Raw genomic sequence first — 25,610 nt, 5'->3', positions numbered from 1 at the left:
AATATGCGAACGCATCACAATACCAAACTTAAACCTTGCTTGTCCTCAAGCAAGAAAAGAATCATGCAATAGAGATTGACAATCCAAGGTTAGAAGAATAGCAAGTTAATGTTCATGGCAAGCTAGTTTTCTATGCATGCTACAATCACAAAAGAAATGTAAATGATTGATGCTTCTATCTAGCTCACTTTATGAAATCTTTTTCTTATAATTCTTCCTTGAAACAAGCTTTTGATTTTCTTATTAGCTTCTCCTTTTGGGTGCTTTGCCCCATGAATTAATAACAAAGCTACGATTCTAAATGCTTTGTTTTCAAGTATTACCACTTGATACATAAGCACCACAAGCATTTGAATTAGAGGACTTCATTAAGCTCATTTTTTTCTTTTCTTGACTTTCTAATCATTGATGCTCAGAACCTTGAGCTTTGAGGGAGTGCTTTTGCACTTGAGCCTAGCCTTGACTTCTAAGTGTTTTGTTTTCAAGCATTTGGCCTGATACATAAACACCACAAGTACTTAACAATGGAATTGTCATTGGTACTCAGAGCCTTCAGCTTTCTCATTCTTTCCCTTTTTCTTTTCTTGCCTTAATTGCATTTGTTTCTTCAAGGTTTTCATGATTTTCAAAAGATTTCACAAAATGTCCTAGATGAAAACTTCAATTAAATAAAATCTAATGCAATTGAGCAACAATCAATCATACTAGCTTTCCTATACTTGTATGCATATACTAAATTCTTCTTTAATTCCTTGTTTGTTTAAGATCACAAAACTCAAGTTCGTAGTCATAATGTCACAGCAGCATGTTGCAATTTAGAAATCAAACTATGCCTATTCATACCACACATGTATACAGAGAAGGTAATAAGACAATCATGCAATTTAAAGTGCTGGAAACAAATGAGAGGAAAAAGAACTTTACAACCTTGTAATCCATCTTCTCTATTGTTGTCATTTTCCTCCCATTCTCCCACTTCCCACACCAAACTTATAATGATTGCTTGTCCTCAAGCAATAATTAGAACCGTGGCTGTGGGGCTAAGATAGATCATGAATGTCTTACACAATGAAATGTTAGTGATACATGTGTTGAAGCGAGCAGAATTAAGAATAACTATCAAGGCACAGAGAAATAAAGACATTGTGATTGCAAAAATAAGATGGTGTGCATGATACATTGCATAAAGATATAAGTGGCCCACTAAACTTAGTATGACACTCTCATTTGGAATCGATGCAAGTATCCAGCAAGGATTTGAAACAAATTTTGTTGCATAGCAACACCAAACTTAGAATACAACCATATGTCAATTTATTTGAACTAAAACTAAACACAGGGAGTTGTTATATGTTAAATACAATCACCAAGTGAAGAATCTGTCACGAATAAGGATGTCTGGGTGATGTATTAACAAACACAATTAATAAAAGAAAGCATTAAAAACAAGGAAATGACTAAAACAATCAAGAAAACTAAAATTGTCTAACTAAAAAAAATATAACACTACAGTGGTATTATGATTATGCAGACAAGTGGTGTTGCTGGAGGATTTGCATAAAAATTAAGTGGCACACCAAACTTAGAATCTTAGTGTGACACTTTCATGTAGAATTGATGCATTCATCCAAGGAGATTGAAAACAAATTGTTGTAGGGCAACACCAAACTTAGAATGTGATCATATGCCAATTTATTGAAATTTAAACTAAATAGACAGAAAAAAAATGAACTAGACAAAGAAATAAAACGTTACCCAAGGTTGGGTTGCCTCCCAACAAGCGCTCTTTTAGTGTCATTAGCTTGACATGTTGTTCCTCACTTTCTTCCTCTTCTTCCAGTTGGTTAAGAGGAATGACTTCAAGGGGGGAGAAGTTTCAGCTGTTGTCCCCTTTCTTGGTCTCCTCTCAACAAGCCTCCTTTTGTACATAGCTTGATTGAGCTTGCTTGCTGGTTCAGGGGAAGGATGTGTTACAGTTGACCTTCTCTTGAATATTGTCCTTGGTATCTTGGTTACAATCCTCTTCTTGGTGCTTTTGTTAATTGCCTTCACTTCTTGGATGTCAAGACATGGTTGCTGTGTGATTATTGGAGTTTTATCTTCATGAAGAGCCTCTTGAATTGGTGGTTCCATGAGCCCTTCCTCTATGTACTTCTCTGCTTCACTTGAGTGTGACTTCTCTTGACTGTCTTCCTCACTTTCTTGTTCTTCCACTTATTTTTTTACACTCAACATTTGTTTTAATAGCTCTTTCATGGAGGAGGTTTGTTGATCTTCCTAAGATTTCTTCATCTCCTCTTCATATCTTTCAATCATGGATTCAATTGTTGAACCTTTTTGTTTCAGGGAAGTTTGAGAGAGTTGTGAGTTTTCATGTTTCATTGTTACTTCAACTAACCTCTGTGGAATTGGAATTCTGTGCTCATATACCTCCACCACATCATCCTTCATTGCAATTTCTCTTGACACATGGACCTCTTTTCCTTGTTTTTCCACTTTCTCACCCACAATTTGGTCTTCATCCTCACTGTTTGATAGTTCTAAGTTTCTCCTTATTTGCTCTAAATGCCCATCCATCTTCTTAAAGAGGATTTCTTGCCTTTTCCAGGATTGTTCTTGTCTTCCCAATAGTTCTCTGGACTTTTGAAGGAGGTCCTCAGCTACTAGCTCAAGAGATGAAGGTTGAGAGAAGTTTTGTGGATATGGATGTGTTGTGGTGAGGTTGTTTTGAGTGGTATGGAATGAATCTTGTGAATTGTGGAATAAGTTTTGTGGTTCATGAATGCATGGAGGAAAAACTCACAAAATTGCTCATTTATTTCAAAGAAAGTGAATGAAACTAAGCCAAAACTAATTAAACTAACTAGTTAAAATGGCAAATATGTGAACGCATCAAGCTGGTACTGCCGGCTTAAGCACCGGTACATATTTTTACAAAAATCTTTCGTAAAAGATACATTTTCCAACTCAGAAAAATTCATTGAAATCAAATTTCACTTTTATAATTTAAAAAGAATATTTTTATATTTTTGAACCGATTTCAGACAATTAAATTATTATTTTATTAAAGCATTTAGTCCAGTTCTTACACAAAGCTTAAGTAGAATTTACTGTCGAGTATTCCAATAAAAACACCTGAATGCTAATTTTATAAATTCTCTTGTTTGAATTTGATGAACAAAATGAAGAGCAAGAAAAAGAATTAAAAGAGAGTAAAAGAAAGAGATTATCTCTAAAGATTTTAGAAAAAAGTCTTTGCAAGAGATAGGTTGATGTCCTTTTACAGTCTCAAGTTATTTTAGAGGGAGAGTACATTCCTTAATGGTTACAATGTCATATCTAATCTGCTCCTCTTATCCAAAGAATAGTTACTAAATGGGATAATTAGCAAAAAATATTTTTGGATGTTCCTATTATTTTAAGTCTCTTTAACAAAAAATATGTATAAGAAGAAAGTTGATCTCCATAAATTAAGGTAGCAATTCTAACAATGATCTGGGTGTTTGTGGCAAAGAGATTTCCAGGATAAAAGGATGTTCATGACATATGACATTAATGAAGGGATATTTAGTTTGCTTCATTTCAAACTAAGTGACAATCTCTGTACTTTAAATCCAACTAATCCACTTCTACCAATTTAGTTCTTACCTAAAAAGAGATTCAATTCTTTAGGATACTCTTTTTGGATTCATCCTTCTGGTCCAAGACCTATAGGAGAAATTTCAGTATTTGTTGACCATATTTTGAGACATCTTAAAATTATTTATATACAATAAAATTACATTTTTAGTGTACAATCAATTTTATTATTATTATTTGTTTACTTCGTATTTTTCCACAATTTTAAAAAACAAAAATCAAAATGGAAACAAAATAGTATACCAAGTTCTAATCCAGCATCAATTCACGTCCATCCTGATTTAACTTTCACTAGTCTAGATTCCGTTAATTCGTCGACTTTTTGTTGTTCAACTTATGCATTAATTAGCGATAATAGATATTTAAATTATTATGATACACAGACACGGACATTGACACAGGACACATAGATACACAAATTTAAAATTTTTATAAAACACAGAAATACAATATATATAGAATATACATTATTTTTTAGATAAATTATAATGATATTTTAGTATTGTATTAATATTATTAATTTTTTAATTATTTTTAATCCTTTTTTAAAATTATATAAAATATTTAAAATATTTTATTTTAATAATTAATAATATATACTATTTCTAAACTCATGAATAAAGTTGGATACGCTGATGTGTTTAAACGTGTTCGAAAAAAAATTATTTTTTATTAAAACTCGATTAGACAAAAAGACACGCGTGTCCAACGAATGTCAACAAGTGTCGTGTTAGCATGACAAATTAGAGAAGTATCCGTCCTTCCTGTAAATTATCTTAATGAGATTTACCGAAAAAAAAATTATCTTAATGAGACTAACTCTCCATGCTCTATTACTTGATACTTTAGTTGTATTCAATAAGCTAAATCAGCCAAGTAGTTTGAACCCAAAAGGGAAAAAACATGAAGTGTTTCTTTAACGAATAGTAGAATTGCATGAGGGGCAAATTTTATTATCAAATTTAAAAAGAAAATGTGTAGATTTTTTCTTCACTAAAAAGAAACAATCTTCACTTTTCCCCAAAACTTGACTTTTCACCGCAACAATAACCCAAAAACAAAGCAACGAAAGCATGAAAGGCATATTTTCTCCAAGCGGCTGGAGGGCTGTCCTTTTTCATCAGAAACCATCCTGATGATTAAGGGAATTTTAAAATTGCGACGCTGTGATCATTTCCATTTTTGGATTCCAAACTTACTGTTAGAGTTCATACAAGAACAGTGAATAAATTTTCCGGCTTTTAAAGTATAATACAATCATTACCTATTCATTACTGTTGACCATAATAAGGGTGAAAGAATCATAATAGGCAAGTGATTTCGATTGAGTGACTATGACTTCACAGACGATTTTGAGGGTTATTATAAACGCTTACATAGCACCAAAGCATTTGCCTACTGATTAACTCTTGAAGGTCATCAAAGTCATACTCTGATTTTACCTCTTCAGTCTTCATACACACAATGCTATACAAGAAGCTTGGTGGCTATGATATATAATTACATACTTCATCTGTGCATGTTATCAAGCAGGCCACCCACAAAATCCCAAACAATCCTACATTCAGCCTCAGGTCAAGAAACCACAATATTTTGCACATCTTGACATTACCCTAAAACCTCTATATCTCCGACACACCATGTTCTAAACCACCACTTAGGAACAGGAACAGTGATCTGATTCAATCAACCTTTCAGACTGTGGGGAAAGCAAAGCATGGTAGCTGAAAACAGGGCTAGAGCCATAACCACGTTTCCTCTCAGGAACTTTTGTTTGCAAATACCAGTCATGCCAAGGGTAAGCAGATTATATACAATATCTGCCTTCCAATATTGCATTTACCTCCTCCTGCCGTAGTAGATGCCACTGCCAGTATAATTGTGATGCCGATGCCGTCCGCCACTCCTACTGCTGGTTCCTTCCGAAGTATTGCCACGGCCACCAGTCCTGTTGCCGCCACTCAACATCCAATTTGTTGGTTGGGACCCTAGTCCATTAAGCTCCTCCTCTTCTCTATCATTATACTCCAAGACAAGCCTCTTAATGTCTTCTTTCTCTTGAAGCTCAGCTGCTTCTTTCTGTTTTGTACTCAGAACCAGTGAGGAATCCCGTGGGATGTACATCTGTTTTGTTTGCTGCTTGTTCCCACGCTTCACAAGAACTCTCACTTGAACCTCTTTGTTTCCACCGGTCTCCTCACTCAATGCCTCATCACCACTTTCACCACCAACTCCTCTCCCATGATGATCCTTAGTGGATCCCTCAAATACATTCATTGGAATCATCATGTTCAATGTAGGACGGCCTCGTAGCTCCTGCCTTCGCTGTTCCATACTCTCCTGCATTATCATGAGATCAAGTAGTAAGAAAATGGCTAAATACATCGAGGTAGAAAATCCTAATCTTATTCCAAAATGAAGGAAGTTGAAATTTAGGCATTGAAAAGAAAAGAACAAATAAAATAAAATCAACATACGATCATAAATAAAGCTCCAACTAAGTGTAATATCATGACATATACTGACCTATTACTGTTATTTATACTACCTACTGATCTAAATTAACATAATAAAACTGCAAGAGTTATGGTAAATTCTACATTCCCAATATTCTAACAATATGGAAAGACTCATCTTTTTAGTGTCTCCCTTTTTCCCTTAGATGTAGAATCCTGTTGATTCCATTTCAATTTAAATAACATAGATAAAATGAAACTTTCATCTCATAAGTCCAGGCATATATCTGATGAAGTTCTCAAATGAATCAATTTATAACAAAGCAAGTTCAATGAGTGTCCCCAAAATTTTGCAGAAATTAAGGACCATGTAAACTCTTGCCTGTAACACAGCCTTCAGCTCCTGTTCAAAATTGGCTTCCTCCAGAGGGTCCACCTCTGTCACCTTTTGTCTCACATGGACTTCGTCTTCCTCATCAGAAGCAGGTCCAGGCCCATCATCATCATCATCATCATCCTCAGTCTCACATCCATCGTCATGATTCTCATCATCCAACTCTTCATCATCATGTCCCTCCACATCAATGGTGCCACTCCCTGAGTCAGTGTCACTGTCATTAACATCATCTTGCACTCCATTCTCCTCTGCACCATTATCAATGCCTTGTCCATTGCTTACCACTGTGTTAGAACTAGTCCTACTCAAAGGCTTCTCAGTATCAGAATGTTTTTCACTACTGGCCTTATCAGCAGAAACCATCCGATCATGTTCTTCAAGTTCTACTAGAGCTGCATTCACTTCATCAACAGATGTATATCTAACCATATTGGGACGCAACTCCGCAAACAGATCCTGCATACAGCAAATAATGAGCAAAAACTAGCAATGAAAATAAATGGAGTAGATGGTAAGTTTAGAAAGCTAACATTTAACAAATAAAGAACAAAATATAGGAAGCTATCTTCAAAAGAAGAATGTGTTTCCTAGTTTGCAAAATGAACAATAATGGTTGGACGAAAGTCATTTAAACATCCTCACTTGACAGCTACGCATTTTTTTTTGGGGGGGGAGGGGCATAGTATTGGAACCTATATGACCAAGTGGTTTAGCATTCGATTATCATTGCAACTTTTCTCAGATAGAAGTTATATATATTAGCTCAATGCAGGGTGAACTAATTCATTATTCATGTTTCAATGTCAATATTCTTGCATTGGAAAGGGGATGTGCAAGACATAAAACCACCCATGTGAAACTTGAGAGCTTAAGTGTGTAGTGAAGATGGTCCATCGTGATAAACGGAGAAAAGTAAATGACATATTAATTGGTTAATCCCTTGATCCAAAAAAAAAAATATAGATGGATAGATAGATTAACATGTTACACCCTATAGTTTCATTGGCTTTGCAAATAGATCAGTAATTTTAATGTCTTTAGTTCATTATTGCTCTTCATACTTTCTAAGACAATTCATAAGGCACTATTTAAAAGTTCGATTTGTAAGGGCTTATTCAACTGCATTATTCATTAAATATGTTAATATAATAAATTTGTATTTTCAGAAAAAAAAAAAAACGTAGAATGCATATGGCAGAAAATTGCCTGACTGACCTGCAAGTCAAATTCAATGTCGAGAGGCAGTGCACCTTTGCTTAAAATATACCTCTGGAAGTGTATAAGGAATCGATCAAGTTTCCTCTTTGAAGAGCCACGATCAAAGTAATGTCCACAGGTTTCAAGAAGAGTAATGATCAACCTTATACGAAAACAATCTTCAGGTGGATCCAGTGCATCTTGCTGATAAACAAATTATCATGAGATCCAGAATGTCAGGAGAAGGTTCTCGTATAAAAAGTATGTAAGTCAATGGATGTATGAAAACAACTCAGACATATATGTATCCAAAATCATATATAACACAACCATGAGATCCTTTTTTTATGAACTCAACCACTTGCAGCAAACATTTTTGCAGTTCTGGTGAGGGGTTTAGACGTAAGTTATAGTTAGGCTTATTATATTGTTCGATAAGAAAATAAAGTGCAAGCAAATGATGGATAATGGAGGACATCATCTATCCCTACATAAAAGTATGACACAAATTATGGAAATTGCAGAGGGAATCAGGTTTACAGATGAACCACAGTACGGACTATTCAAGTATTTAAAGAACCAAAGAAGTATCGGAGAGTAGGATAACCAATCTGTGCTGGTTAAAGTTTCAACAAGAAATTAAGATCTTGGACCTACCCCAATAAGTAATATAAGATTAAAATTTTATTATAGAAAAGCCCTCAAGACATTTAGGCATTTAGCATCTGTATGATGTAAAGCATGTGGTTTTCTTAGAGGATTTTCCCCCTCACTCTCTCAGACATGACGAGAGATTGGAAAGCTGCAGTTCATTTAAGTTTGCCGCCTTGTTTGTATTTCTTTTGGTTTAGACGAACTCTTTTCCTCCACCCCATTACCCTCAATACATTAACAAAGTTCTTTATTTTGTTATTAAAAAAACGGAAAAAGAAAAAAGACTGAGAATGTTGTATGTGTCAGAATATTGGGCAATAAAAAATCAAGAGGAAAATTAGTTAGTGTATCAGAAACAAGGATGCTGCATTATATGAGTCAACGCACTTGCAAAGATAGAAGAGTGTATGAAAGAGAGAATTCAAATATTTCCCACTGTTGAAGGAAAGATGGCAGAATCTTGCTTTAGTTAGTTTGGACATGAACACTTGTAAAAGCAACATGAAAGGTAAGCTATAAAACCATACAAGGAACTGTTGGAACAGAATGCCCATAGCAGGCAAGGAAATGTAAACAGAATGAATTTAATACCTCTGGTGTCCCATGGCCATAGATGACGATAAGATATAGTGTCTCAAAAATAACAGATGAATCTACATGCTCATAGTTGTAAAGCTCCCCTAAGAATCTCATGTAGGCAATGCGTCTTTGCTGCATCCCATAGTCATTTAGTTCCAGCCCAACTCTAATCTCCTCCAAAACCTGAAATCACGGTTCAAAGTGCCAATTTCAACCAGTCTATTTAGAACAGAAAAGTCAAATGTGAGAACAACCTCAAACATTAAATAAAGATATTAAAGTTTTGTTGTTATTTAAGATGTTAAATTAAGTATGCACTCCAATTTAGGCAACCCTTTTTAGTCAGACCTAATAGTACAAACAAATAAAATACTTGGTAATCACTATGATCTAATTGATACGCATGCAATCCTCAAAATTGAAATCATTTTATTGTGGTGAAAAAGTCACAAATTAATAAAGCAACATTTCAAAATACCAACCTCATCAACTATAGCCACTGCAAACTCATCATGGTAGCGACTTAAACCAGCAGCAAGAGAAGCAATCAGATGGATCTGGCCATATTTCCCTTTATAGACCTTCAGGAAACATTTCAAAAGATATGGTTCGCATTCACTCCATGGTAATTTTCTAAGTTGCCTCAACACATGCTCAATGGTAGACTTATCCAGATCAGAGAAAAGTAATTTTCTGATATACTGCAAATATATTATCCCTTATAGTGTTAATTCAGATGTTGAAGATATTAAGGAAAGAAGAGTAACTTGAAATGAAGATTACACCTGATGCAATGGTGGACGGACTTTAGCCACTCGTGCAGATCTTTCTGGAGGCTTACAAAGGTAATATGCATTTTCCACCAAAGTGCTATGTCTTGGATCTAAGTTCTTCACATTTTTCAAGCGCATCAGTATCTCTAACATGTTAGTCATACGTATAGTAGTTTCTGGTGACCGGTATAGAAAACGGCCACATGTTTCAAGAAGATTGCAAGCTACATCAATGTTGTGATGAGTAAAATCATCTAAACAGGCCTGGAATGGCAATAAATTAATCAAGGGTTAAATATTGCAGTATAAAGATCTCATGAAATTCATTCTCTTTAACATCTCAACAAATCTATATGGTGTGAAATCCTTTTTTTTTTTGGAAAGACAACCATGGATTTGGCAGAAATCATGGTTGCTTACAACAGTGGACGTGCCACTGCTTTCAATTCCCTGTCATTAATGTTTATTGTTGTGAAATGCTAAATAATGAAGACTCTTCTCACATCATTAAAAGTATACGTTAATAGATAAGGAGAAACATTTTATTCTAATATCTCAATAGGGAGCTAGTTGTCATATTAGGAAAGACCACAAACGCAAAAGTGTATTTCATATGGCTCAAATGTAAGTTATTGATACCTGAGATTTCTATAATTTAGAACTCAGACGTAATAAAATGAAGTGTTTTTTAATCAAAATAAATAAAGTGGAGTTTAAAATATAGAATGCAAAAGTTGAAAATGCAAACTAATCATAAGGAAAACAAACACTTCTTACATCATAACTATGGCTCCAAACACAAGCTATATCAATAGAAAATGCTCATAATAAGTAAAACCAGTTAGCCTTGATTTATAAATTTGATTATTCGCCTCTTATACCTTCAAACAACTAAAGACTAGGCCAGCAGGGGCAATTTTGAACTTGCAAAGTTCTCCTATGAACCTGATGTTCCTTATCTTTGTCTCAATATTCATCTGGTCCTGTTGAGACATTTTAAGACCAGATTAAATACTTGCATATAAAGTCAACTACCAATTGATCCACACTATGAAAATTTATAGGTAACATTAACCTTCTTATTTATTAAGAAGTTGAATTCCTCCTCCAACATCTGCAAAAGAATGGAGGAGACATCCTTCATACAAGTTGAGAGTGTAGCAACCATGCGTGAGTAATATGGTAGCAGCTCCAGAGATGTCCTTGGTACATTGAACAAAGCCCTCACAAGTTTTTTCCGATTTGATTTTGAATTTAGATAACAGAATTCTACCTAACAATTGTTTAACGAAAAGGCAATAATTAATAACATTGATTAATACAATAACAGAATCTAAGAAAATCATAAGTAACAGAGCTCAGTTTGATATCCTTACAGTCAATTGATCTATAAGGTCCCGGCTCACACAACCAGGAAGTCTTTGCAATAAAGCATCCAAATTTGTCCCCTCAAGGCTTCTGAGTTTGTCCTTTTCATTTTCCCCCTTTTTGTCATTGTCTTTTTCTTTCTCCTTCTCTTTTTCCAATTCTTTTGATTTTTCTCTTTCTTCCTTATCCTTCGCTTTTTCTGCACTTCCTCCCTCTGGCACAGCACTAGATTCTGCCGATGCATCTCCACTGTCATGGTTGCCCAGTTGACCTTTGTCAGATTCAGGTACTATTTCCTTGAAAATCATAAATATTTAAGTCAGTGCATATAGCAGAAAGTTGGCAAGGAAAAACAGTTGACAAATTATTCACATTATTATTAAGAATGGAATTGGGTAATGGGATTGTTCGAAATAATTTTTTCAATGGTAAAAGCACAATTAAGAAGTGTTAGGACATGCTCTGTGAAACATAAAATAAGGGGAGAGGAGTAAAAGTACATGTAATCCTCCAGCTAAGAATGAAAAAGATATTTCTATTTTCTAATCTCTAAACATGCCTAATAGTGTTGTGTGTGTGTGTGTGTGTGTGTGTGAGAGAGAGAGAGAGAGAGAGAGAGAGAGAGAGAGAGAGAGAGTATCAGAGAAAGTAGTGTAATTGTTCATTCTGAATGATTAATCATTGAGTGGTTCACTGCGTCATGGTTGATCCCAACAGAGACAGATGATCAACAGTTATATAAGCATTGGATACATGTAACAGTCCAGTGACTAGGATCCAGGGCAGAAATTATTTAACAAAGTATATAGAAAATAGCAACCAGAACATCCTGGAACAAGCTAAAAAACTTTAGATACGACTCCTTACAGTTGGTTGGTCTTGACTCTTCACTGATTGCTCACTTGTTTTTGGCTCTGCTTCGCCCAAAAGCACAGCAGGAACAAAAGCTCTGGAGAAAAACAGACTAGATAAACATTCTTCTAAAAGAAACTAGCACTAAAACCAACTAAAGAAAAGTTAAACCGCTGATGTTTCAAAGAGTCAAGAAAGCGTAGGGACAACAGGCAAGTGGATTAAAGTATTCAGGAGGCGCTTGTCAATGAGTAATGACTCAATATTGGTCCTGTCACAGGATCATCATTTGATAGCAAGATCGACTGCTCAACTAAATGCAATCCTTTTATAAAATAAGTTGATCCACTGGTCCTTTTACTTTGTTAGAAATACAAACCTTAGATCGGGTAAACATTCATAGAAAGCCCTTGTATCTTCATCATCCCATACAGGTTCAGCTATAGAAGAATCTTTCCCACCCGCAGAAGTAGCTTCCTCACCAGTAGAAACTCTTGTTGTGTGACCATCTTCTGGCATTACTGGAGGTTGCATATCAAGTGCCTCTGCCAATCTGTAACAACAGAATTATAATATTTCTTTCCTGATTATAGAACAAGCCATTAACGATTGGAGGTTAAAAGAACCAAAGAAATAATTAGACATCTAAGTAACATTCAACTGACCAAGGATTTGACCATTAATTTCCATTTGTAATCTAAAGCTCCCTATGTTGGATGATAAATAGCTATTTTTTCTGAAGAGAATTATTTAATTAGTAATGTTAGAACTAGAGTGACCTGATTAAAAATTCTTTTAAAATATAGGGAATTATAAAAAACCTTCAAATACATATTGCCATATTCACATTAAAATTTTTCATATATAATATTGATGTATTTACATTGCCTCATATTCAATACCATATACTGGAGTAGTATACTAAAGCAAAATTATTTTACAAAATGTTAAAAACTATATTTTATTTTATGCGTTTGAGGAGACCATGCATGAATGATAAGTGACAATACATCATCCGTATACCCTTTGAAATGTAGCATCAGCTGGATGGTGAAGCCCTATTCAGACATAACACCATATTAGATCAATACATTGGCCACCAGGATGCATTTGCTTTCATCCAACAGATATCTCAAACAAGCTATCCTAGATTATCATATTATGGTTTGCCTGCAATTTTCTTGACTGCGTATCCACATTGTTCAAGGCATTCATGCATCTATGTATATACCAGTAATAGAGGGAGGAGGAAGGAGGAAGGGGGCGAGGTATGCATGCCAATTGCCTAGCAGATGAGGTGAACCGAAAGCATGCTCAGTTTTTAATAAAAAAGAAAATAAGTAGTTGGACCTAATCAAAGAAACTTACGATGAGATGTTACGATACAAATGGTCATAAGATTTCCGAAGCTTTTCATATGAAGCAATATTTTCATCACTGAGCTCTCCTTTTGCGTTAAGAATCTTAGAATTTTCATGCTCCATTAGTCGAAGTGACTGCCCAGAAATGAAATCCATCAATAAACACAATGGCAAGACAAACCATTGGCACAGAAGATTTATCGAAAGTAAAAGGCAGAGCAGAGTTGAAGACAAGAATGAAAATATAATTTAACAATTTACTTCAAAGAAATATCATCGGTTCAGAAGTGCAGAAACACTTACAGAATGCTCAGACTGAAGTAGTTCTGCTGCAGCATCATAAAATGCATAACATGCTTTCCTGAAAACTTTCTTTTGATCTGCCGTAATGTTAAGGCCTTTAAAAAACTGTATCAGCATGTCAATAATGAAAAACCTTAGTACAAAGGCAGACAATATATAGCCCAATTTTCAGTAAAAGCTAAGCTGGCATTCATTACTGATTTAAGTTAACTATTAAGTACCAATGTAAACCGCAAAATCCAGACTGGACAAAATTAGGATAATGTAGACTTAACAGTGCTATCAAAGAATAATATATAAAAGAAATACCTCTTCATGAATTTCTGGACCAGAAACAGGAAGTCCCAGAAAGATTCTCCCTTGTCGGGCAAAGCTAGAAAGAAGGGTCAAACTAGTTTGTGCTGCATCTCGGTCTTTTAGCTGATCCATACCAGTTAGATCTTTTATGATATTCATGAAAATGTTGCCATCATCAATAACTCCAACAAAATAAAGCTCCAATAGAAGTTTCAAAGTACTGCGTTTCTTCATTGCCTTCAAGTTTCTGTCTGCATCTGATTCATCCCCAGGCTTTCCTGGAGAGAAAACTTTGAGAAGTCCTTGAATCAGGCATGGGGCAAAGTCCTTGTACCTCTGATGAAGCAAAGAGCAGACCTTTCCCAAATGAAAAGAGAGGATCATTTATGAGGAACCGAGTAATAAAATCCTAATGATTCTATTGGAAAACAATGTGTTCAGATTTTTGTTTCTATTTTCTTTTTACAAATTCCACCCTATGAATCTTCTATTAAAGAGAGATATTAGCAGCAACTTGGGATAAAAATAATACAATTTTTAATGAAATCAGAAATTATACGGCAAAAAGAGAGTACGTCATGCAAATTTATGGATCAAATTATCAATGAATTTCACTATATTTATTACTTTATTATTTATTTGATAAAAAGGAAAGAAAATTGAACATGATATACCTGAACTGCTGCTTGTATATCTGAGCTTCTAAGCTTGGCATCACATATAGCAGTCACAGCTTCACTGACAAATTTGCTTAAGTTGACACTGCGCAACTCGTCCATCAGTGTTTCACGCTGCTCTTCATTAATCTGCTTCAGTTTCTTAATGACTGCAGTATTGCGCTTAATGCTTGAATCCAGAGTCCTTAAAAATCCTGAGTCTGAATATAATAGGAAATTATTTTATTATCCGTTCAACAAATTTTTGAAAATACAATATATATTATAGAATAGACCAGACATTCTATTTTTATTTTAGCATTTTATGGCAAGAAAAAAAAAATTACTTTAAAAACATATCACTTCTTACATAATTGTATAATTATTTAAAAATAAACATGATCAAAGAAATAATGATCATTTAAAGCGAACCATAAGTTGCTGATTATTGCCGAAAAATTGACAACCGCCGATCAGTTTCCTACTAGGTGAGACTGACTGGATTCTTTTAACATAATGTCCAACCAAAGACCATATATTCAGAGGCATTTAGATCAAAGTCACTCTATTCATGTTGCACATCTTTGAATACCCAAGAAAGTGTGGAAATTAGAAGAAAACAAGACAGAATGACATTGTCACTGAGAGTTGAGAGAATTTAGAAAGAGAATCTGTGCAAACCACAGAGCCACATAATGATTATTTTCAGATGAAACATGAGAGCTGAGACAGCTGTAAGTTTGTAACTAATCTAACCTCTTATGCACGCAATGCTACTGTTTAATATATAATCATCCTCGTGTCTCACTGCCTCTACCTAACGGCTGAGTTCGATCCTTGTTACTCCCATTCTTCTAAAATAAAGATAAAATTTCAGCACAAGGCAAAAATAGACCTATGCATGATCCACGCTGCAAACCAAAAAGAAGCTTTTGCATGAGGGGGCGTGTTATATATCTAACTATTCATATGCCTCTACCTAGCAGTTTAAACGTTTGGTTTAAGTGATTTTATGACACCTACTACACTAGATTTATATAAAATGTAAAAATTCACCTAAATACTTTACCACACTCTAAACAGCCATAAAGTACAAAACGGACCTGATGTTTAAATTGTCAATCCTCTTCCCAAAATATATATATATATATATATATATATATATATATATATATATACCCAGTTGATCTAATTCATATCTAGGGACATTTAGGTGACACAATATAATTATGCCAATAGCAATAGCAATTGAGTTCCAACTACAATAGTAATAGTAATCAGGTATGAAATAAGTCTAAATCATCCAGTGGGCAACTTATCATCCATCCACACTACCCTCCCCATACTATGAAAAGTTGAGAACACACTCAAAATTATCAAAACTCACAAGGACAATAAATCGCATACCAATTACCAACCATGTTTAACTTATACATCGATGGCAAACTACCAAAGGAAACCAAGCCCCTACAAGTAGATAAAAAATAAATAAATTATTTTATATGATAAAATTACCAAAAACAGAGTATGAAACTATTATTTATATTATTTAGTATCTGATATTAAAGGTCAATTCGGTAAAACATAATTTTGAAAGAGCTGTGTTATATGTGCTACTCTTGTATACAGCAAAAGTTGTACAGCTTCTTTTGGTAATAAAAATTATTAAAAGATTTTATAAATTATAAATACTAAGAAAACAAGTCCTTAATACCGAAAAGGAAAGGTCCGAAGACTGGTATACGTATCATTCCTCATTCAAGCACAGCCTTTGGTGGGGAAAAATGTTTGACTTTCCGATTCTCTAACCAACTTTAAATGTTCGGAACACTCAACTCAAGAACTACTTTATAGATAGCCAACATTCAATCCATAGGGTCAATGACCAAGTCACCTAGAAGCCTAAACTATTGGGTAGAGGGCCAAGAATGGTTTTTATAGTTCAAAATACTAACTAACAAAAATGCCATTGGTTCTAAAAGTATGGACAACATAGAAATATACTTTAGACATTATAGAAAATGAAATTTAATTTAGTTGGTGGAAAATGGAGGCACGATCAAACTCTAGTGAATTGGTCATTAAGGTTGTGCTGCCACAAAAAAGTCAATCTATTAAAAGCTAAATACATTACATGAAAATTAAGGCCCATGAATTGTTTCAATCATCCATATTAAAAATGATGTAGATGTATGTAAACCCTAAACCCTAAACTAAATAGGCATAGATTTAGATATTAAAGGGGAAAAAAATCAGAACAGCACTTTTATATGAAGCTAGTATTCGTCTTTTATCTAAACACCAGGCAGTTTTAAGGATAAAGTTTGCAATCCACAATCACACAAAAGACGAAGGAACTCAAGATATCTATTTCCCTAAATGATGATGTACAAATGTGATGTGCAGCAAAGAGTGTAACTCCTATACTTGATTCAACCAATATAAGGGCATCATCAAGATTTATCATTTTAAAGATTTTAGTATCCTATTTTTGTCCAAAACATGATCACTTGAAGCAATGCATACAGCTATGAGGATGTGTCTAACTAAAATTGTCCAAGGTAAAAGCTACAAACCATGATATTTTTAAAAGGTTACTGCCGCAGCAAATTTCACTCTCACAGCAGACATGATATATAATAGGCCTAATAGCGTCATCTGATTCATGAAGCCAATCCAACTTAATGAGATAAGGCTTTGTTGTTGTTTAGCTTCCATTGGGCCACATTTCACTTTCCACTTTTATCATTCCCTTTGATAACTATTATCTTTTAATTCTTGTAACTTCCGTCAACTTCTCTTAACCTTAATTTCTATAACTTGTACGTTAGAACACTAAAATAGTCACCAAAATATAATAATAAAATATTTATTCACTTCAATGTCAATGTTTTAAAAGGAAAATAGAAGTGAACTTTTTAAATTCATAATACCCCGTTCAAACTAGTACTAATAAGAAAGGGCTTTAATATATTGCATAAAAAATAGATTTATAGGTTTCAATAATTTTGTTTCAACAGAAGCCCAAGCCTAGTGTCTATGCTAGAATTCAATCATGGAATCAAGCAGCCTATGTTTGTTTACTGTCTCCCAACAATGAAGACACAGATATAAAGACGCACGATACACAAACATAGATACACATGAATACATGTAGTTTGTTTAGTTGATAAGACACTAACAAGAATAAACACATTTATCATTAAGAACCAATTTTACCCCTAATACGAAAGATGATGTTGATGATGAAGGTGACGACGATAGAAAGTAGAATTTTAAAAATTTTGAAGGGTCAAAATTGTAAAAAAGAACTTGTGTCTCATATCTAATATTTGTGTCTCAACTTTTTGGCAAGACCCTAAATACATGTATCTTATGTATAGTTGTGTCTGATGGACATGGACAGCAACCAAACAGTCTTGGTGTTCACGAGAGAAATAAGCACGATGATACACGTCAACCTTTTTTTTAAGATACAATTTTTTTTATGGAGGATAAACTATCATTTTTACCCACGAATGCTCAGAATGCTGACAAATATACCCACGAAAAAATGAAACTAACATTATACCCATATAATAGATGGGCTCCTCTTGACAAGAGTACACAAACCCTAAAAAAACCACTAAAAATACCCAAAGTGCCCTTTTCTAACTTAACTCTAACTCAGTTCATCTTCATCTTCATCTTCATCTTCAACTCCTCTATCTCCCTCTCTTGCTCCTCCATCATGTCAAAGAAGCTCCTTCAAAGTGGACAGAACCTTACGTAGACATAAACCTTTAAATTTCAAGTTGATATTATGAAAATTCTGTGTTGTCTAAATTATTGGTTTTTGGTTATGAATGGTAGCGGCAAATGGGAACTCTGAGGCGGTGGTGAGGGTAGATGATGAGAGTATTATAGACTTTTTAGAACTTTGTGTGTCTTATGCATCTGTTTTTGCCAACCATAACACATAAACACATTTTTTTGTCTATGTCTTTAATCTCTATCTCTCATAGTATACACCAACTAAACGGAGCACAAGAGACTAAAACACAAATTGAGCTAGTGCACTTGGGAAACTCTCCCTCTATTGTATTTTACATAATGTAAAGAATATATGCATTTGTATTGCCAACACAAAACCTATGAGCATATATAAATATAAATATTATATACAACAAGAACTATATACTAACCAGCCCTATCAGGATTCAAATTGCTTTGTCGTAATGCCATCTTATGTATCTATTTTTGCCAACCAAACACAAACACGTGTATTTTGTGTTTTGTGTCTTTAGGCTGCGTTTGTTTGCTTAGACATGGACATTGATATATAGACATGATGGTACATGTCCACCATTTGTTTGCTGACACGAATTTTTAATGGACATGGTGGTACACAGATACATACAAAATACATGTTTTTAGTGTCTCTCCTTGAAGCTGGGACACTAAGACACAACTTATAGGACACAAATTTTTCCATTTCTTTCCCCTAATTAATTTAAAAAATTCCAGCTTTATCCCTACCTTAACCCTATCCCACTTAATCCTTTCTTTCTACTCCCTCTTCTTTCTAACCGTCCTCAAGTCTTCTACCTCCCCCCAAATTCTTCTCCAGCCGACATTGATGCCGCCGCTGCCACCATGCCTCCCTCATTCGACGGTCCTCTCTCTCTTCTCTCTTCATCGCCACACTCTTCCTCCCTTGCGTTCTCAGATCTGCATTTCCTCTGCACTCTTCTATCGTCGCGGTTCTCAAATCTGTGTATGGTGTTGCCAAACAAAATAAAAACTGTGTATGTTCATGTCTATGTATTGTTCTGTCTTTGTGTCTCTGTCCATTGCTGGTTAAGAGAGCAGCAAACAGAGCCTTAATGTCTATGTCTCATAGTATACGCTAACCAACCAGAGGCTAAGAGACTAAACACAAATTGAGCTAGTGCACTTCGGGAAGTCTCCCTATATTGTAAATTTGTAATTCACAGAATGTAAAGAATATATGCAAAGAAGATATACATTTGTATTGCCAACACAAAACCTACAAGCACACAAAAATATAAATATTATATACAACACAAACTATATACTAACCAGGCCTATCAGGATTCAAATTGCTTTGTCGTAATGTCATCTTTGCCTCAATTGACTTTTGCAACTCCTCAAGGCGTGCAACAGCCTCCTACACGTGATTAAAAGAAGATAGAACTTATCTCATTCAGTCTAAAATGGAAAAACAATACAAGAACCTAATTATACAATTTTTCTACCAACATGAAAGCTAATTTTGATAGTGAAACTAAAGTTACCCTCCAAATAGGTGCATTATCTACTATATATCATAAAAACTCAATGTTCCCGGTAAAATCAATTTTCCCTCAAATTCAAGTATCCAAAGTTTCTTAAAGTATCCCCTATAATTAGAACGTCAACTAATCAAAGTTCCCACTTTATCACTTTGGATCCCATTGATTCTTTTCACTTTGTACATTCACTTTGAATAATGCATTTCATTTTTCAGTAGTCAATTGATAAAGCAAATATTACAACAATCCATGCACTGTTTTTATTCCATTTATCTATTTTTAGACAAACATGTATAATTATAAATCATTATTAGTAATCAGATTCCTTTTAGTAACATAGCATTTAAGAACTGGAAACTCCATATTATCAACATGCTTTGCTTCTCTACTCTATCATTCTTTCTGCTACTCCAATATAAAGCTTTAAGGTCATTCTTCTTTTTATTGATTTTAATAATCACTACTAAAATCAATGTATCGTCACATTAATTTCTCAATTTTGTTTATTTTCATTCATATATGCAAGCATCATTGTTGTTTAGTTTTCGTCTTCCGTTGTTTTTATTCTATGCGCTGCATAAAACATACAATTGGAAGGATCATATGAATCCTCAAACATAAAATGAGTAGTAAATTTATGGACAAGGAGAGCCTCGAGAATGTTCTTACATACACTAAGCCACCAAAACGAATTGAATCATTTAGAAAGTTGTTCAAGTAGTGTGAAATTGTCAAAGACGTACTTCATAAAAGGTATTCTTCTTGATACAGTAAGTTACTTTCATATTTAATGTAGATTGACTATTCTATTAACTACATGACTACGTATAGTTAATTTTTATAACTTTATCATATCACTTTATTTCAGCCAACGACAAATACCGCATCAAAGAACAAGAATTATGTCTCTGAAACATACTCTCAAAATGAAAGGCCACTTCCAGATTTAACAAATGTCATATATCAAAACCGAGGTATGTTGTCATAGTAATAAAGTAGTTGTTATATGTGAATTAAATATGACCATAATATTGTTAATGTTAAACAAGATGTTAATATTAATTATTTTTTTTTTTTTTTTTTTGTCATGCTAAATCTTTATTTTCCAGACATTTTCTTTCTATCTAGTATCTAATAATAAAAGATATGATAAATAATAAGTAATGGACAACCTTTTTAAGCTTCATTTTGAATCGGTTGTGGCCAATTAGATTTTATTCAATTTGACCTAATAAGAATAATGTATCCTGTTTCTACTTGGCTAAATGGACAACATAATGGACTCGCTCTTAAAACAGTTGAAACTCAAAAGAGTGATCATTTACATTTCTTTATCAAAAGCTACTTTTATGAGAAAACTTTCTCTTATTTTCATGAGAAAAACACAATTGAAATGCACTGTTAGGAAAATAAAACTGTTAAAACATCCCAACGAAGAAACAAGCCTAGAATCAAAACAAACATAAAGATCATAAAAAACTCCAGATCCAAGAATCGCAACAAAACCCTTAACAATATTAATATTGAATATAAACCAGTTTATACAATAATCAGAACAACAAACATTATTCAATAACAGAAAACCCAACAGATAATTATACAATGATAAGAAAAAACAACCACCGTCAGAAAATTCAGAACCACGAAACAAACCAGTAATCAAGAACAAAAATCATAACAAATATCAAGAGCAAAGAACTTTTTCAGATCCCCAATCCAGTCCAAAAATTCAGTCCAACCCTAAAACATAACCACACTCAGATTTTCTCAGATCCAACAACTAAGAACCGCTAATCATAGAACCCAACTACAAATTGTGGATAAATATTTATATTGCAATAATATTTTTTTACAAAATAAATACAGGAAACTTCATAACAGCAAAATAGAATGAGAGGCAGTTAAAAAACACAAGACAAAAATTCAAGAACCAACCTCAGGCTGAGGCTCCATTCTTGATGATGCAGACAGAGAGTGACGAAATCCACGGAAGAGTTGTTTCGGGGAGCACGGAGGACGTCACGGTGGCTGCTCTGTTTCGCGCTCCACGGAGGGTCACGGTGGCTGGACTGCGCTGCGCTGCAACGAGGACGACAGCGGGTTCTGCTCCGTGCTGCTGCCGCGTGGACGACTGCGGCTATGGGGAAGAGACACGGAGAAGAACAGTCTGATGGGTAGTTGATTTCTGTCGACGGAAAGGGGGCAAAACGACCGCCTGTAAGGCGCCACGGCGGAGGAGTTCGATTCCGAGGGGATGTGAGTGCTGCGGAGGTCAGGGATCAGGAGATTCGAATTGAGAATGAGGGTTAGGGCTTGAAAGGGACCAAAAACATAAAATTAAAAAATATTAATTTATTATTATGTGTAATAAAATTAATATAAAAATTTATTTTGATATTATTTAAAGATTATTATTTATAAATATTATTAAATTTATTTATGTTTTTAATTTTATTTAATTAGAAGTAAATTTAAAAATTTATATCCAAAACATTCTTTATCTTTATCCATAATTTTAATAAATAAAAAAATATATTTCTTCAATCTTATCTTAATCTTCTTTAATTATCTTTAATTTTATTATTTTTAATATTATTAATTTTTATTTTGATTATATTATTTCATCATATTATACGCTATTATTATTATTATTATTATTATTATTATTATTATTATTATTATTATTATTATTATTATTATTATTATTATTATTATTATTATGTTGCCTTGTTTTATTTTCTATTTTGTTTTCTTCTTCTATTCATTCCAATCGCAATTAATTATCACCATACCATTATCCCAACTCTCATTTTTGTTTATGACTTGAATCCATAACTACCATTGTGTTAACTTTTGTGTTATTAAAGATTTGCTAAAAGAAATTTTTTTCTTTATGATTTTTTTTTTAATTAAGTGAAATAAAGATAGGGAGACACTACATATACTCCAGAATAAGACAACATGGATAAAAGTTATGTGTAGAATAAAAAAGTAACTGTACAAATAATAAAGAAAAATTAACTAATAATTGCATTTTTTACCAAATTTTAAGACAACAATTATATTACATACTATTTATTAATAGGATTAAGATAGAAAAGCAGAAATTGGATACCAAACTCTCCTATTCCTGTTATATATTGTTATAGATGTTTAATTTAAAGTACATTAAAATATTATAATAATATCTATAACAATATTATTTAGGACAATTATGGAAGCTTTATCAAATCAAAACCTAAGAAAAAATAGATTATTATTAATTTTTTGGTGACTTGATTTTTTTTGTGACTATAGATTATTTAATTAAATAAATATACAGGATTCTTATAAGTATTTGAATATTTAAAAAATTTATTATTAGCATGAAAATATATTGTAAAAAATAATTTATATTTTCCTCGTCTAATACTCTCTCGGCCTTCTGGCGAGGTGTTACTGCTTCTGTTCTTCGCTCATGTTTTGTCTTAGTCGCTTGGCATATGGGAGTGGATCCTCTCTAATGGAAAAAAAAAACTGGATGGTGTCCAGTGGAGGATCTCACCTTTCATTGATCTCTCTTATTTAATTTTGGTCCCACTTATAGAATTAAAGGTGAGAGATCACACTTTATTCTCTCAAGTGTTAGAAAAAATGGAGAGGATCCATTTCCTTGGTATAATCTTACCAAGTCGTTCAACCACTTCCACGTGAATCTTCTATTGATATCATGTCCACTGTAATTAATCAAAACAAACATATAAACATCGTTTTACACTTTTATTTAATGACAAAAAATAAATTATATTACGTTTTACATTATATTTAGATGAAGTGAGAAGGATGCATGAGAAGATGGATGAGAAATGAAGGACCACTAATGTGAAGTGAGAGAGAATAAGGGAAGAAAGAGATAATTATAGGAGTGGATTTATTAGATAAGAGAGAACGGGAATGAAGATGAGGGGGAGTAGATCCTCTGCAGTGGAAAAAAAACTAGATGGTATCCAATGTTTAACCTCATCCTTAATTACTTTCTCTCTCTTATTTATTTCTGGTCCCACTTATAGAATTAAAGGTGGGAGATCACACTTTATTCTCTCAAGTGACAAAAAATGGAGAGGATCCATTTCTGAAGATGAGGTAGTGAGATTTCTGTAACGCAGAATTACTAACGTATACTGGGGACTAGGGTAGGTTATTATGGAAGCTTTATCGAATCAAAACCTAAGAAAAAATAGATTATTATTAATTAAATAAATATACAGGATTCTTATAAGTATTTGAATATTTAAAAAATTTATTATTTGCATGAAAATATATTGTAAAAAATAATTCATATTAAATGATATACTAACAACATAAATTTATTCATGGGAAGTATAATTTAGATTACCTAACACAGAGTATTGATGAGCTTCTAATGGTGTTGTCATATTAGTTGGACTACTCGATGTATCAATTTATTTTCCTCGTCTAATACTCTCTTGGTAACTGGCAAGCCTTCTGGCGAATTGTTGCTGTCTTTGTTCTTCGCTCATGTTTTGTCTTAGTCGCTTGGCATTGTGATAAGGAAAAAAAAACAAAAGGGTAGATAAGGAGTTTTTTCCTACTAGACCTCTAAGAAACTTGTTGTTAGCAACCTAGTCACCGGAAAGGATTCCCTACTAGACCTTCAAAAAACCTGTCCTTGACAACCTAGATCAGAGGGATGAAAATTGAATCACTCAATCTTCTCCATGCAACCAGCGAAGCAAATCACTCACCTCACTTAATCACACTAAAAAAAAGTGCATAAAGCACTAAGAAATTTTTATTCATCAAAAGTTATTCCAAATTGTCTCACCAAAGATGTTTAAATAGACCCCTAACAAACTAGCTAAAAGATAAGATAAGATAACTAATTTAAATCAGATTTGATCTTATTGGATTAAATCAGATTTGATTTAAATTTTAAAATCTTAAAGATATGATAGCTAATTTAAATCAGATTTGATCTTATTAAATTAGATCAGATTTGATTTAAATTTAAAACCACTAACAATACTACTAAGCAAATCAGGAGTAATTCAAATCTTCCAACAAACTCTGACAGCAAAACAAATTAAAAATAAATTACTAAAAATTCAAAAATTAATAAAAATTATGTCTTCTATTGAATTTTGAAAAGTTTTATTGGGCTTCTTGTTGTCTTGCCATAGCCCAATGGGCCTTATGAATTGTTGTCCTTTCAGCACCACCGTTTTTGAGACGGACTCTTGGTCTTCTTGATGCCCAAGACTGGCATGACACAATTCTTCTAGAATTCAGATCCTTAAATATGACAAGATTATCATTCCATCCCTTAGCTCTAAGATGACGAAAATGTCCTCCTGACCACGTATCATTCTCTCCCTCTTCAAAAAGATTTGTCCTCGAATTTTGAATGAAAAGCCCTTCTTCCCTCCAAGGAATCCAAATCCAATCTTCGGGTTCAAATACCATGGTTTGTTGACTCTTCTCTATCCACTGAATTGTGGTTATATCCCTCATGTGTGCAAGTTTAATCTTTCCAACCATACTTTTACCATCTTGTCCAAGGTGTGTAATTTGTCTTTCTTCCTTTTCATCCCTATTAATGCCTCCATAATTGACCAGCGAATCTACAAAGCTTGAAAAACTTGATATAAAAACAAAAGGATAGATAAGGGGAGTTTTTTCCTACTAGACCTCTAAGAAACCTGTTCTTAGCAACTTAGTCACCGGAAAGGATTCCCTACTAGACCTTCAAAGAACCTATCCTTGACAACCTAGATCAGAGAGATG

General features: G+C 33.6%; 1 protein-coding gene across 1 annotated transcript; it reads right to left on the bottom strand.

The window, feature by feature from the left end:
- Positions 1-4,888: 4,888 nt before the first annotated feature.
- On the bottom strand, positions 4,889-22,118 carry LOC130968303 (regulator of nonsense transcripts UPF2). Its single transcript, XM_057893495.1, has 17 exons — positions 21,762-22,118; positions 19,615-19,702; positions 14,551-14,753; positions 13,889-14,233; positions 13,580-13,684; positions 13,284-13,411; positions 12,295-12,468; positions 11,931-12,012; positions 11,072-11,359; positions 10,771-10,968; positions 10,577-10,678; positions 9,708-9,959; positions 9,405-9,623; positions 8,935-9,105; positions 7,708-7,893; positions 6,478-6,948; positions 4,889-5,979 (listed from the first exon to the last, which is right to left on the bottom strand). The coding sequence occupies exons 1-17, from the start codon at positions 21,777-21,779 to the stop codon at positions 5,479-5,481; spliced, it is 3,531 nt and encodes a 1,176-aa protein (XP_057749478.1). The 5' UTR covers positions 21,780-22,118; the 3' UTR covers positions 4,889-5,478.
- Positions 22,119-25,610: the final 3,492 nt, after the last annotated feature.

This window comes from Arachis stenosperma, chromosome 3, assembly GCF_014773155.1.
Source record: "Arachis stenosperma cultivar V10309 chromosome 3, arast.V10309.gnm1.PFL2, whole genome shotgun sequence".
Taxonomy (NCBI): Eukaryota; Viridiplantae; Streptophyta; class Magnoliopsida; order Fabales; family Fabaceae; genus Arachis; species Arachis stenosperma.
The sequence above is the reverse complement of the archived record's forward strand: the minus strand, read 5'-3'. Positions and strand labels throughout refer to the sequence as shown.

Coding starts and splice junctions, on each gene's coding strand:
- LOC130968303 (XM_057893495.1), bottom strand. Junction 14,234..14,550: donor ATATACAAGCAGCAGTTCAG/GTATATCATGTT, acceptor CATTTGGGAAAG/GTCTGCTCTTTGCTTCATCA. Junction 6,949..7,707: donor ACATTGAATTTGACTTGCAG/GTCAGTCAGGCA, acceptor TGCTGTATGCAG/GATCTGTTTGCGGAGTTGCG.